General features: G+C 35.0%; 2 protein-coding genes, 1 long non-coding RNA gene and 1 other non-coding gene across 5 annotated transcripts in view; 2 read left to right on the forward strand and 2 right to left on the reverse strand.

Moving 5' to 3' along the window:
* Window positions 1-2,775, reverse strand: part of LOC109341385 — a 14,221-nt gene extending 11,446 nt beyond the window's left edge. Inside the window, exon 1 of the long non-coding RNA XR_002106952.1 lies at window positions 2,685-2,775. This is a non-coding gene — a long non-coding RNA (uncharacterized LOC109341385). The remainder of the gene's footprint in view (window positions 1-2,684) is intronic.
* TRNAE-UUC lies at window positions 2,689-2,760 on the forward strand. The gene has a single exon. It is a non-coding gene; the product is annotated as a tRNA-Glu (tRNA).
* On the forward strand, window positions 4,151-6,441 carry LOC109341366 (pentatricopeptide repeat-containing protein At3g49740). The gene has a single exon (XM_019579274.1). It carries the CDS (start codon window positions 4,174-4,176, stop codon window positions 6,328-6,330), a length of 2,157 nt encoding a protein of 718 aa, XP_019434819.1. The 5' UTR covers window positions 4,151-4,173; the 3' UTR covers window positions 6,331-6,441.
* Window positions 9,545-12,874, reverse strand: LOC109341394 (probable magnesium transporter NIPA6). 2 transcript variants are annotated; one of them, XM_019579291.1, is made up of 9 exons: window positions 12,565-12,874; window positions 12,415-12,471; window positions 11,969-12,059; window positions 11,694-11,854; window positions 11,489-11,616; window positions 11,175-11,312; window positions 10,501-10,593; window positions 10,279-10,399; window positions 9,545-10,172 (listed from the first exon to the last, which is right to left on the reverse strand). In XM_019579291.1, the coding sequence occupies exons 1-9, from the start codon at window positions 12,692-12,694 to the stop codon at window positions 10,036-10,038; spliced, it is 1,056 nt and encodes a 351-aa protein (XP_019434836.1). In that variant the 5' UTR covers window positions 12,695-12,874; the 3' UTR covers window positions 9,545-10,035. The 2 variants fall into 2 exon arrangements, with proteins under 2 accessions (XP_019434836.1, XP_019434844.1); XM_019579299.1 differs by having other exon boundaries at window positions 9,545-10,166; window positions 12,565-12,870.

Genomic DNA, 13,324 nt, shown 5'->3' on the forward strand with positions numbered 1-13,324 from the left:
TTGTACCTTGTGTGGGGAATTCTTATTCTTAGTAGGATGCAGGTTCTGGTTAAAAGTAGCCGCAGTGTAAATGGTTGATATAGATACAATAATACTACATAGCATTACCATTCTCATTCCTAACTAGCTATGTGAGAAAAATTAGTGATATTCTTCTACTATACTATTTTATTTTGAAGTGTTTTAACAGTTTCTCAACATGTATATAAATATATGTTATGGGGTGGCTACTCCTTTTACTATGTCCTTTATATTTTTTCTGGAATATGTTTCTAGTTGCAAAGCATTTGTTAGTTACTGGTTATACTTGGTTACTCAAACATAAGGAAAGTATAAATCTATATTAGTTCATTATTGATAGCATGTAATCTAGGCAACCATGCGTTAGAATTCATTAACCAAAAGTGTTTTAACAGTTTCTCTGCAAATGAATGAGAGTTCATTAGCGAGAAGAAATATATTTTAGTGTCACCTATGTGGTGTAGTGACTTTAATGTAGCATTCCTCCTAAGTGTAGTGACCTTCACTACACTTAGGAGGGATCTACATTAAAGTCTACCTATGTGGTTGAATTTACGTCATAATTTGTGGTAGTAGGGGCTTGCGTTTGCGTAGCCCTTTCAAACATAGTTTCAAATTTTTATTGATACAATGGTTAACTATAGACTCATATTTACTTAATTTAGAGTATGTCAAAGAGTTAATTATTTATTAGTATGTGTTGTTTGACAAATAGAAATAATAGTCACATTAATAATGTAACAATTATGTATATTGAGATTCACATAAAATGGAAATAACATTCAACCTCATAAGAATCAATGTACCAAAAAATCTAGAATCTTTATTAATTATATTAGAGTATATTAAATTTTAAGCTAGATTGAAAATATGATATTATAAATTGCCCTTAGTTGTTGTTTTAATAAGTATAGTCACCAGTAGTTGTAATATGCACATTAGCACATCCATTGACATTAATCTTCTTTAAAAAGATTCTTGAATTATGATATGTTCTTTTACTTATGAAATAAATCATCTTCACAACTGTTGGATATTGTATTAAAGATACATCCTACTAATAATATTATAATTGATTTGGAGTGATAAGTGTAGAGTGATAATCTCATAATGATATTACTGCAAGCACAAAAGTGTAGAGTGATAAGACTTGCAATATGCACAAATAAGGTTCCGTTGAAGGTTGTTTATATGATATTTACACAAACTCTTGTAAGAACACAATTTAGGTACTACATGCACATAAGTGTAGAGTGATGAGACTTGTAATACGCACAAACAAGTGGAGATTGTTTTGCTGAATGCTTTGTGAAGGTGGTAGAAAAAGAACTAAAATTTTACATAGAGATTAGAACTAGTATAAGTTAGCTCTTATAAAAAAAGTATGAGTTAGCTTATTTCTATCCTGTTATTTCTCAGTTTTCTAATTATGCAAGAGAATTGGTGGAGATAAACCATGTAACTAAACAAGGCTTCTAATCATTGCATGCTTCCAAGGTTTGTTTGATATTCCAATTGCTCTATAAAGTTTTTAGCAATGCACTTTTATCCAAGCTAGAAATGGATTTCACATTGCTGGAAAAGTAGTAGTTTGTCCAGGAAGCTTTCATATAAATTTGTTGCAACCCTGCAACTCATGTACCCTTTGGTCATTAAAAAAATGAATATTAATTTATAGTGGATTACGGTGAATGATGAACATCCCTTTATATAATGATTTATGTGAAGTACCCTATTCTATGTATACTCCTCTAATCCATTATTTCAAATGGTGACTGCAACTGAAGAGGAAGCAACATTGTTGCATATGAAATAAGAAGCATAAGTTAGGTTCAATTGTAAACCAAAACAACCTAACTTATGATAACCAGAGGATCTTAATTTGGAATTTGGGGAATACCTTGAACCTGTAAACTTAATGCTTCTTATTTGTTCTTGGGCTAAGCTCACTACAAAATCCATTGAGTATTTGCAGAATGGTTATAACAATAATTTTAAGAAGTCCCACATTGCTTAGTCCAATACTAGAGCGATAAGGTTGTGTTATAAAAAGGAAGTGAGTGTGTCATTAAAACATACTTACCTGGATGGGGTCAATGGGTGCTCAAGAATGCTCATGGCCTAGGGTAGTGACTTCCATTGCACTTAGGAAGGGTGCTATCCTAAGGTCTACCTAAATGGTGGAGCCTACATCATAATTTGTGGCAGTGGGGGTTTGCGTTCGCGCAGCCCCTCTCAAATTTAGTTCCAAGGTTTTCTCAATCTAAAATGTTGGTTTCCTTTTCCCCTTCTTCTCTGTGTTTATTTTGGTGGTGATTATGTCTTAGATGGTGGTTTGCTTGATACAGCTAATATAGTTCTATGATTCAGGTGAAAAGTTTTTCAAGGAATTCATGACACACTTGTTCTATGGTAGATTTATTAACACAAGATATACAAGGGGCAATTCAACCTAACCATTTACATATAAGAGCAATTCAAAAGAAAATTTTCAACTCAAACCAGTTGTAGAATGTGAAGTTAAACACAATAACTAACCAAGCTTTGTGTTACAAAACCAGTCATACAAAGACATCTCCAGAAACAAAGAACAAAAGTATAATGGGAGTGTCAGCATAAGTGTAATGTGGCTTTGTATTAGACTAAAACGTAATAGTGAACACAAAATCCGTTGTCGTCCAGCGGTTAGGATATCTGGCTTTCACCCAGGAGACCCGGGTTCGATTCCCGGCAACGGAACTTTTTATTTTTCAACATTTCGTTTTTCATTCTTTCATTCACTTCAACTATTCCTCTAATGGGGTCACTTTTTTGATAAAATATTAATATGATATGGTTTTTCATTAAGTAAAGTAATGGTATACCACTACTGAAAGCACATGTAATTTTAGTAGCACTTAATGCCACATAAACATGAGCAACTTTGAAACACTTAATCAGGATTATGAAGGCTAAGTTTGTCCCATGATTTCTCTAGAACACAATGCCTCCCATCAAAGTGTTAGGGAAACCAGGTGGAAAACTTCACAGACCAACTAAACTTTTATGATTAGAAAACTATCACACACAAAGGGATTAATTATGGTAAAATGAAAGTATATTATCATTTAGTCTTAGCCATGAATCCTCCACATGAAACAACAAAGAAACATATTTCATGTGATATTTTTTGTTTAAGCTTCTGATAACTAGAATTTTTACTTTGTTCCAAAGCCTAGAAAATGTCAAAAACAAACATGCCTATAACCAAGCAGGGAATATAACTTTTATATAGATTTGTCTTCTTATATAATCTTGTACTCTTCTACCCATTGAATATTCCATAAATCATTTTCATTGATGTTTATCACAAGCTAGAGTTACTTATGTAAGTGATTAAGTGTAATCCATTTCTAGTCACCACACAAACAAGTATTACTCTACACCATAAAACACAATCCCATGGTGGATCAACTACTAAACATAAAAGTGATGGTTCAAGTAGCTTGGCACACTAGGCATTTTGAGGTGAGGGTGCAGCAGCCTGTGATCCTTCCACTGTCAAGAGCGAGAAGTATTCGCTGCTCTGTGAAGCCAGCCTCACGCTTTGCCCTCTAGTCTAGGAGACATGATACCCGAGCCTTCACTCAAGAACCATGACTCAACTCTCAACTTGGAATGGGCAAGCCAGCATGGTGCACCACAAACCCCAACCTAGATGAACCATAGCCATGTTCCATCACCTTGATGCCCCCACTTGGGTTATAAGCTAGAGTTACCAAGCTCGGCAAAATGATATGCTTGTCAGAATCTTATAAACAATAATTTATGTCCATGATTTCTCCATGTGGGACGAAGCTAAGGTTGGGCTTTACAACAAAAATGCCATCTCAAAGTTAATGGTATATATTGATATTAATAGGACATAGGAGCACAAGTTCATTTTATACCAAGAACCCAACCCAAAAAGTGAGAAGATACTCTTAGTAGTACCAAAAAAAATATAACTATTAAACCAGACTACTGCTATGTGAAAACTACATCAAAACAGATTCATCCTGAAAGCAATAACAAATCAAATATTTTCAGTTTAATAGGGGTTTAAAACAAAAGTGCTATCTCAAAATCAATGTTAATATTTGATCCTTTTCAACACAAAATCCATGTATTTCAATGTCTAAGGAAAATCTTATTAAACTGAACAACAAACTTATAGAACTGATTCGTTCAAACCAATACACAGAATCACTTAAACTCTTCACTAAAATTCACTCTTCCCAATCACTTAAACCAGACCATTACTCTCTCTCCTCTGCCCTCACTGCTTCTGCTAATTCTCGCCACCTCACCATTGGAACCCAGCTTCATGCTCATTCCATTCGAACCGGTCTCAATGCACATTCCCATGTCTCAAATTCTCTCCTTTCTCTCTATGCCAAAGCCCATGACCTCATTTCTGTCAAAAATGTTTTTGCAGAGACCCAATACACTGATGTGTATTCCTGGACTACTCTTCTATCTGCTTGTACTAGACTCGGTCATTTTGACTATGCGCTTCATGTGTTTGATCAAATGCCTAAGACAAATGTTGCTGTTTGGAATGCTGTCATTACTGGGTATGCGGATAATGGGCATGAAGATCTTGCTTTTAATTTGTTCAGGGACATGCATAGGTTTGGTGTTAGGCCTGATAATTACACATTTGCTAGTGTGTTGAGTATGTGCTATGTCGAGGTTTTGGATTATGGAAGGCATGTCCATTCGGTGGTTATCAAAAGCGGTTTCTTCGCTAGGACTTCTGTGCTTAACTCTCTGATTACTATGTACTTCAAATGTAAATGTGTCGTGGATGCTTATGTTGTGTTTGAGGAAGCAAAAGCTGCTGCAGTGTGTGATCATATTTCTTATAATGCGATGATTGATGGTCTTGTAACGATGGACAGGAATATCGATGCGTTTATCGTGTTCAGAGACATGCGGCAGGCTTGTTTTAGTGCGACAGAACTTACCTTTGTGAGTGTCATGAGCTCTTGTTCGTCTTTAGGAGCAGGCTGTCAAGCGCAAGCACAAGCGACCAGATTGGGTTTTGATGCTTATACTGCCGTGAACAATTCAACAATGACAATGTATTCCAGCTTTGGGGAGTTAGATGAAGCTCGAAATATTTTTGAGAGAATGGAAGAAAGGGATCTTGTTTCATGGAACATCATGATTTCAACCTATGTTCAAGAAAATCTAAACGATGCAGCGGTGTTGACCTTTCTCAAAATGAGGAGGGAAGGAAACGAACCTGATGAATTTACGTATGGAAGTCTGCTAACTGCCGCAGACTCTTTGCCAATTGTGGAGACACTCCACTCCCTCCTATCCAAAAATGGACTTATGAAAGTTGAAGTATTCAATGCATTAATTTCTGCATACTTCAGACATGGAAATATAAATCCCGCATTTCAGATCTTTTGTGATCTTCATTACAAAAGCCTGATATCTTGGAACACTATCATATCTGGGTTCCTGATAAATGGATCTCCCCTGCAAGGGTTAGATCAATTTTGTGCATTGCTTAATACACAACTCAAGCCTAACGCCTATTCCCTTAGTCTTGTTTTGAGCATTTGTTCTAGCATTTCAGCCATTACTCAAGGGAAACAGGTTCATGGTTACATACTACGTCACCAGTTTTCTTCAGAAATTTCTTTAGGCAATGCCCTGGTTACAATGTATGCCAAATGCGGGTCTTTAGACATGTCTTTAAGGGTATTTAATGCAATGGTTGAAAGAGACACAATATCGTGGAATGCTCTAATATCTGCTTATGCGCAACATGGCCAAGGCAAAGAGGCTGTGTCCTGTTTTGAGGCAATGCAAATCTCACCTGAGATTGAACCAGACCAGGCTACATTTACTGCAGTTCTTTCAGCATGCAGCCATGCAGGTTTAGTTGATGACGGTACCCATATTTTCGATACGATGGTGAAAAGGTATGGTTTTGTGCCGAGTGTGGATCATTTTTCCTGCATAGTCGATCTGCTCGGGCGCAGTGGATACCTTGACGAGGCAGAAAGTGTAATTAAAGGTGGATACTTTGGGGTGCATTCCAATATGTGTTGGTCGTTGTTCAGTGCCTGTGCAGCTCATGGTAATTTAAGACTGGGAAGAACAATTGCTAGAATTCTTCTGGAAAGAGAACATAACAATCCATCAGTTTATGTGCTTTTGTCTAATATCTGTGCAGCAGCGGGCCAATGGGAAGAAGCGGCTAGTCTGAGAGATATGATGAGAGAATTTGGGACAACAAAGCAGCCTGGCTGCAGTTGGATCAGAATCTAACAAGTTAATTATAGGTCTTGTCATGTTAATGTATATGCATGAGCATAATGTAATAGAGTTCAATTTTGAATAGACTCAAATGTAATATGCAAGATATTCAAATCAATTATTTTTATATAATTTAAGGCTCAAATCAAATATGACAAAGTGTAATTACACTAGTTGTACATATTCAGGCCCTTGATTTTTTACATGCTGGCATGCCCAATAACATTAAAACATTGTCAATAAAAAAAAATTATCCAAAAAAGTGATGGTTCAGGTGGCTCGGCTCACTAGGCATTGTGAGATGGGTAATGCAGCAGCCTGTGATCCCTCCACTGTCAGGAGCCAGAAGTGTTCGCTGCTCTGTGAATCCAGCCTCACGCTTTGCCCTCTTGTCTACGAGTCATGACACTCAAGCCTTCACTCAAGCACCATGACTCAACTCTCAACTTGGAATGGGCAAGCTAACATGGAGCATACACCAACCCAACCTAGACAAACCATAGTCATGTTCCATCACTTTGATCCCCCCACTTGGGTCACAAGCAAGAGTTACCAAGCTCGGCAAACTTCCTTGCTTGTCAAAAGGTTATAAACACTAGTTCTTTTGAAGACTGCTCTGTGTGGGACTAATATAAGGTTGGGGTTACCAATTTAATAGTGATTATGTCCAAATGCTTTCTCCAAATCAATGGTAATGCATTGATATTGCCATTGATTTTTTTTCATAAGCAGAAAACATCATAATCCAATCATTATGAAGCTCATTTTTATCCTTTCAGGAATGGATAGTAATGATTGAGTGCTTGTGGGAAAAACATAACAATGATGCATCCACTTTATTCAAAGTCAAACTAACACTGCAAACTTTTTCACTAGATTTTGTGCTTGCTAGCTCTATTCTCCATCAATCACAACATCTTTTCCATGTATCTTTTGAAATCTAATAACCTTTTTTATATAAATTTTTACAAGAAAATTGATGTCACATGATGTGCTAATGAACATATTATGACTACCAGTGACTGACTCGATAAGTAAACAACTAACAACAATTTATAATAAAATATCCCTAATCTCATGAAATTGAATATACTCTAATTAATATCCTTAATCTGAAAACAATGTATATATGTAACTAGGTATCATTTACATAGAGCTCAATATATACAATTATTATTTCGATTACCAGTTTTTTAAAAAAAGGAAACCTAAAATGGTCCCAAATTTTTAAATGTGGATTAAATTAAACATTTTTAACATGTTTTACAACACTAGGAACTAATTTGAGCTACATTTAAAAAAAATTGAACCATTTCTATTTTAAAAAATAAAACAGATAAGATCAAAATGGGTATACACTCTTCTTACTATTTCACAAATGAACTGCCCAATAGCTCAAACTAGTAAATAATGAAGTATTTAGTGAAGTCTAAGATTACATATGGATACGAAGTTATTCTTTGTAGCAAATAAATAAATAACATCAAATGAAGCTACTTCATTATCACAACTCAAAAAAACTTGGAACTACATTTGGAGGGGCCGCGCGAACGCAGGCCCCCACTGCCACAAATTATGACATAGGCTCCACCACTTGGGTAGACCTTAGGATAGCACCCCTCCTAAGTGCAATGGAGGTCACTACCCTAGGCCATAGACCTTCTTGATCATCCATTGACCCTGTCCAGGTAAGTATGTTGCAATTACACACTCACTTGATTTTTATAGCTCAACCTTCTCATTAAATTTGTGAACTCCACTATGTGGGACTTATGATTAGGTGTCCAATCTTCTCACTTCATTCATTGCAATTTTACTTCAAAAAATTCAGATTATAAGTTCAGCACCTGCTAACAAAAATGTGACCATCTTGATCAGGAGTCTTGTCAACAAGTGGAACATAAATTAAGACAAGCACACCACTGTACAGAAGTAGTACAATAGCATGAGTATGTGTAGAACAAATGATATAGCTATATAAGATGCAGCCATTGTATTTGGATTTGCACAACTCATTTAATAATCATTCCAAATTGTTCAGGTGACATTGCTGCATCTTGTTCTAAGAATTGTCTGGATCAAAAACAGGTAGAAGTAAAAATTGTTTTATGTTAAAATCCATTCGGAATTCTAACCAGTTATCAATTTGGTGCATTAGGCTCAATTGTGAAATATGACAACAATGATTCTTTTATTGTTCCATGCCCTGCATCAGCATTAGATTCTAAATAAAGCATACACTCTTGCTCTTTCATATGCTAATTCTAGCATGAGTCCTCGGGCTGAAATATTACGAAGCGAAGCCATTAAAGATACTAATGCCCCTTTGATTGCCGACTTTTCTTCTCGAAGACCAAATGCTATAGTTCTTAAATTATGAAGCCAGGCATAAGCGCCCCGGCAGTATAAATCTTGGCTGCCTTTTCACCAATTGCAGCACCCCACAGGTTCTTGAAGATAAAAGATCAGTCAAATATTGCATTCTATCAGGAACTTCAATGGCATGGACCCATGTTGGTAGTGTAGCAACTTATGTTAAGAGTTTCCATCCTGATTAGTCTCCAGCAGCTATGAAGTCTTCTATTATGACCACTGCCAAACCAATGAAGAGCACTAAAGAAAAGGAATTTGCCATCTTGGGCTAGTTTTTGATCTCTCTAAGGATGACTATGTGAATTTGCTCATGCAACATTGGATATGACACTCTAACAATTACAATAATATCTGGAAACAATAGCACTTTCCTTCATCAAATCCTCAAAGATCAATGGTTAAAGACATAAATTATCCTTCACTTACAATTCAAGTGCAGCCAACACAACAGATTCTTGTCAATTTTAGTAGAATTGTCACCAATGTTGGCTATATTAACTCTTCTTACAAGGCAATTGTTCAAACAAGTATGGACCTGGACATCAAAGTTATGCCACAAGTTCTTTCATTTAAGTCTCTTTAGGAAAAACAATCATTTGTTATCACTGTTGCTGGTGGAAAATTTCCTAATAATATAGTGTGCTTTCCTCATCACTAGTATGGACAGATGATACATATAATGTGAGGTTTCCAATTGTTTCACATTACTTATCTTTATATAGTAGTAATAGTATAATAAATAAATAGATGTTTTTGAGCATAATGCTGAGAGTATGGGAAAATGTTTACAGGGCAAGAATATTTTTTATTCATAGGAAACTACAATTCTGAAAAGAAATTGCTTTGTTCCATGTACATCTCAATACTCACAAAACATAAATAAATCTTGTATGCTAATCCAGAAGAAATAAAATGAAAAATGAAAACTACACAAAATCACTATGCACATGGTTTTGACAAAATAATCTCTATTCACAATCACTTTCTTGGTTCATTTTAAAACAGACACACAAGTTGAACTAATCTCAATCCAATGACTACTAGTCACAGCATATTCCCAACTTTGACAAGTGGACAAATCATTTGTCAGAAACCAAACAACCTTGAACACACTGTACATTATGCACCATACAAGAGAATCAGTTCCATAACCCAAAAAATCTATGTTGACAAATTCCTGAGATGCTCATAATCAAAGAAGGATCACAAACTTCTCTTCATTCTATGGTTTCATTAGTATCTTCTGGTGCATGTTATCATCTGACAAAACATCTCTTTCAGAAGGGTCCATCTTCCCTCCATGACTGAATGAAATTAAGAATTTTTTGTCTCAGATAAAGCCATCTAATATGATTCTTGTCTTCTTGAGCACATGCTCTCAGAAGGGGACCCATTTTCCTCATCATGCTTAAGAAAGCAGTCCTCGTTTCCATTATAAAGCCGGACTGATAACGAAGGCGATGAAGGTGCACTACCTGCAACCGTTTCAACATGTGAAATATGAAAGACAATATCAATTATGGTTCCATACAGTAATTGGCTAGTCAATAGCAGCAGGAATAGATAGTATAATTAAATTTACCACACCTCTAAAAGAACAGCTTCTCTCAAATTCCTTGGTCGCATGTAACAATATCGTGCCAGAGAGTACAACAATAAAACCACATATTTCTGACACTATAGTTCCTTCACTTTGGCCATCCCAATCCTGTAAGCATTATTTCGAAATGTCTTTAGGCTCTTGTACAAGTTAGACAATAGAAACATCTTACCCATCCAACATTAAATGACATAATAAGGTGATAGTACCTTAAACATTATCACACTGGCTAGGATTGTGAGTGTTGTGAACATGGCGTAGTATATAGGAGACACAACTGCAGTGTTGAAGGTGTCAAGAGCCTGAAACAGAAAAGGTGATTCTGGTAAGGCTTAACTAACATTTGCATACTACTGATATGCTAGTATTTCTCAAAAGCATTGAGAACCCCAGATGATATTTTGTTACCTATTTCACAAATAAAGTCGTGATAAAAAGAACTACGATTACTCGTGAGGGAAAGACTTGGTGTATCTCAGATAAATGCAATAGTTGCAACTTGTCTAACATGTTTACAAGACATCTTCTGCTGGGAGACAAAGAATAAGTTCATTTTTGTAAAATTTAACCATGACAAGTGGCATTGTGCAGCTTGTGATATAATTTGATTGTGATTCCCATTTCTCACCTAAACAACATTAGTAACTCACATCTTATGAAGTTGTATTCCATATACTTTATCTTACTCCTAATTTTACTGAAAATAATTGATTCCAAAGCTTGACATAATTGTTTTCTTTATACTAACAAATAACAATCGACAACAATATTTCAACTAAAAGAATTTGCGAAATCTCAGAACTACCACCGAAATAAATCGTTGACAAAAATGTATGTAGGATGGGACCAGCATGCTAATTTTAAGAGAAATTGAGTAACAAACCTTATTAAGATAATTCATTTGCATGATGACACATACAGCCACAACTAACATAAAAAACCACGTCTCCGAGTAGATTAACTGATTTTCCCCTTCAAAAGTTAATTTCAAAGAAGTTCCAAGGGCTTTAACACTCATCACCTGCAAAATTACAATAATTCATTAATAAATGCATTTTGAATGAACAAATCATAGAATTTAAGATCAATTACAACAACAACAAGCAATCCTTAATCCCACTAGGTAGGGTGGGTAGAAGTTTAGATCGATTATGAAAAGAAAATTGAGCAGGAGAGAAGAACAGTTAATTTACATACAGTGAGAGAACCCATCAATGAACAAATGCCAGTATAAACTAGCACATTGGTATGTCCACATCTTGGTACAAAATGGAAGACCAGAATGAAAACCAAGACTATTATTGAGCCCACATATGCCAGAAATGCTGCATGCAAAGAAAAATACCTCATTGTCAAGGAATTGCAATAAAATGCATTTAACAAAAGGGAAGTGCATTCAAACCTGGTTGAGTAGCCATATCCCATATTTCTAGAACAGATTTAATAGGCTGCTCCTTTGGAGCATGAATAACAACGATGACAGAACCAATAATGCACATTACACAGCCCAAAATCCCAAATTGGTGTAGCTTCTCTTTCAGAATAAGTTGAGCCAGAGTAGCACTATAAGATACCATGTAAACATCATTGAAAAGAAGCTGATGAGTTAACAACGTTATAACTTAAAACTGTCTTAACTCTCACCCGAAAGTCGAGCAAGAAGAGGAAGGGAAATACCTCATGATAATACTTAAGGCTCCAAGAGGGGTAACTAGAACTGCTGGGGCAAACGCATAAGCAACAAAGTTTGCAACCTCCCCTACAATCACTGAACAAGAAACCACATTGAAGCAGGTTCTGAAAGGAATCAGTTAAAGAAAAAATTGACACTGATAAATTAAAATCTGAAGACTCTAACTAAGCATATATACTACTATTACTGAATCTACTGCAACTGAAATTTTTTTAGAAAACATGCTAAGTAAAACATATGAAGCATTAAATCCACATTCCAGCAAACAAAATTAATTCAACCTAATGTAAAGGATTAAATAAATCCATCTTTTTTACAAACCCAATTGATTTCATACAATTATAGATTCAAAACAAAACAAATTATGATGACAAAACTTGACAAGACTAGAAACATAGAAACAAAAGGAAACATCATATAATAAGCTTACTTATGATCATCCCTACCCACCAGAGTGGCTCCAAGAGATAATAATATCCTCCAACACCTACAAAATTATGAAAAACAAAACCATGCATAATCAAAATAAGCTACAAATTTATAAATTACATATTCTAAAAAAAGAGAGATTGAAAATTACCAGCCCTAACACCAGAAACAGCAGCTGCTCTTTTAAGACCTTGTTTCTTAATTATGAAGCTTGCACCAATGAACCCACTTGATACCAATGCTAGAATTAGACCTATTAGATTCTCCTCTGAAAGACCCATCTCCAAAAATCGTAACTTTCTTCAAAAAAAAATATTTTTTTCGTTTTCTCTTCATGGATTAGCTCTGAGATAAACCCGGTTATTCAGATCATCGAGATTGTTGTTCATTTTCATGATTGTGGCATGGAAACTGGAAAGGATAGTGTGTAACCTAATTATTTGTGACCACGTGAAAATGCGTTACTCGCTATTATTAACTAATTTTTTTTTTATTTCTGATATAATAATAATATTACTAAAATTATTAAGAATGACCTTGATTTTAATTTTTTTATAAGTTATAACCAAGATAGTAAAGAAGTAATTTCTTTTTGATATAGTATAATATATGGAGATCTAATAAAGTTTTACATCATTAAATTAACGTCTGAGTAGTTCTTTGATATTGATTTTATTAAGGGGATAACTATAATACGATTTGGAACGTATTTTCTAATTTATTCTTGAATGTTTTACAGTCAATTTTTGTAGTTGAACTTGTTTATAGACCCCAAAAAATTGAACTTGAACTTGTACAAGTTTGTTCAACAAAAAAAAATTCCCATGCAAAATTTGTTTGAACTTGAACTCATTTAAAAACTTCAATATGTTTATATGGTGGAGTGGTAGATATGTGCAATAAGATTTGGG

The sequence above is a fragment of the Lupinus angustifolius genome, chromosome LG02 (genome assembly GCF_001865875.1).
Source record: "Lupinus angustifolius cultivar Tanjil chromosome LG02, LupAngTanjil_v1.0, whole genome shotgun sequence".
NCBI classification, from domain to species: domain Eukaryota; kingdom Viridiplantae; phylum Streptophyta; class Magnoliopsida; order Fabales; family Fabaceae; genus Lupinus; species Lupinus angustifolius.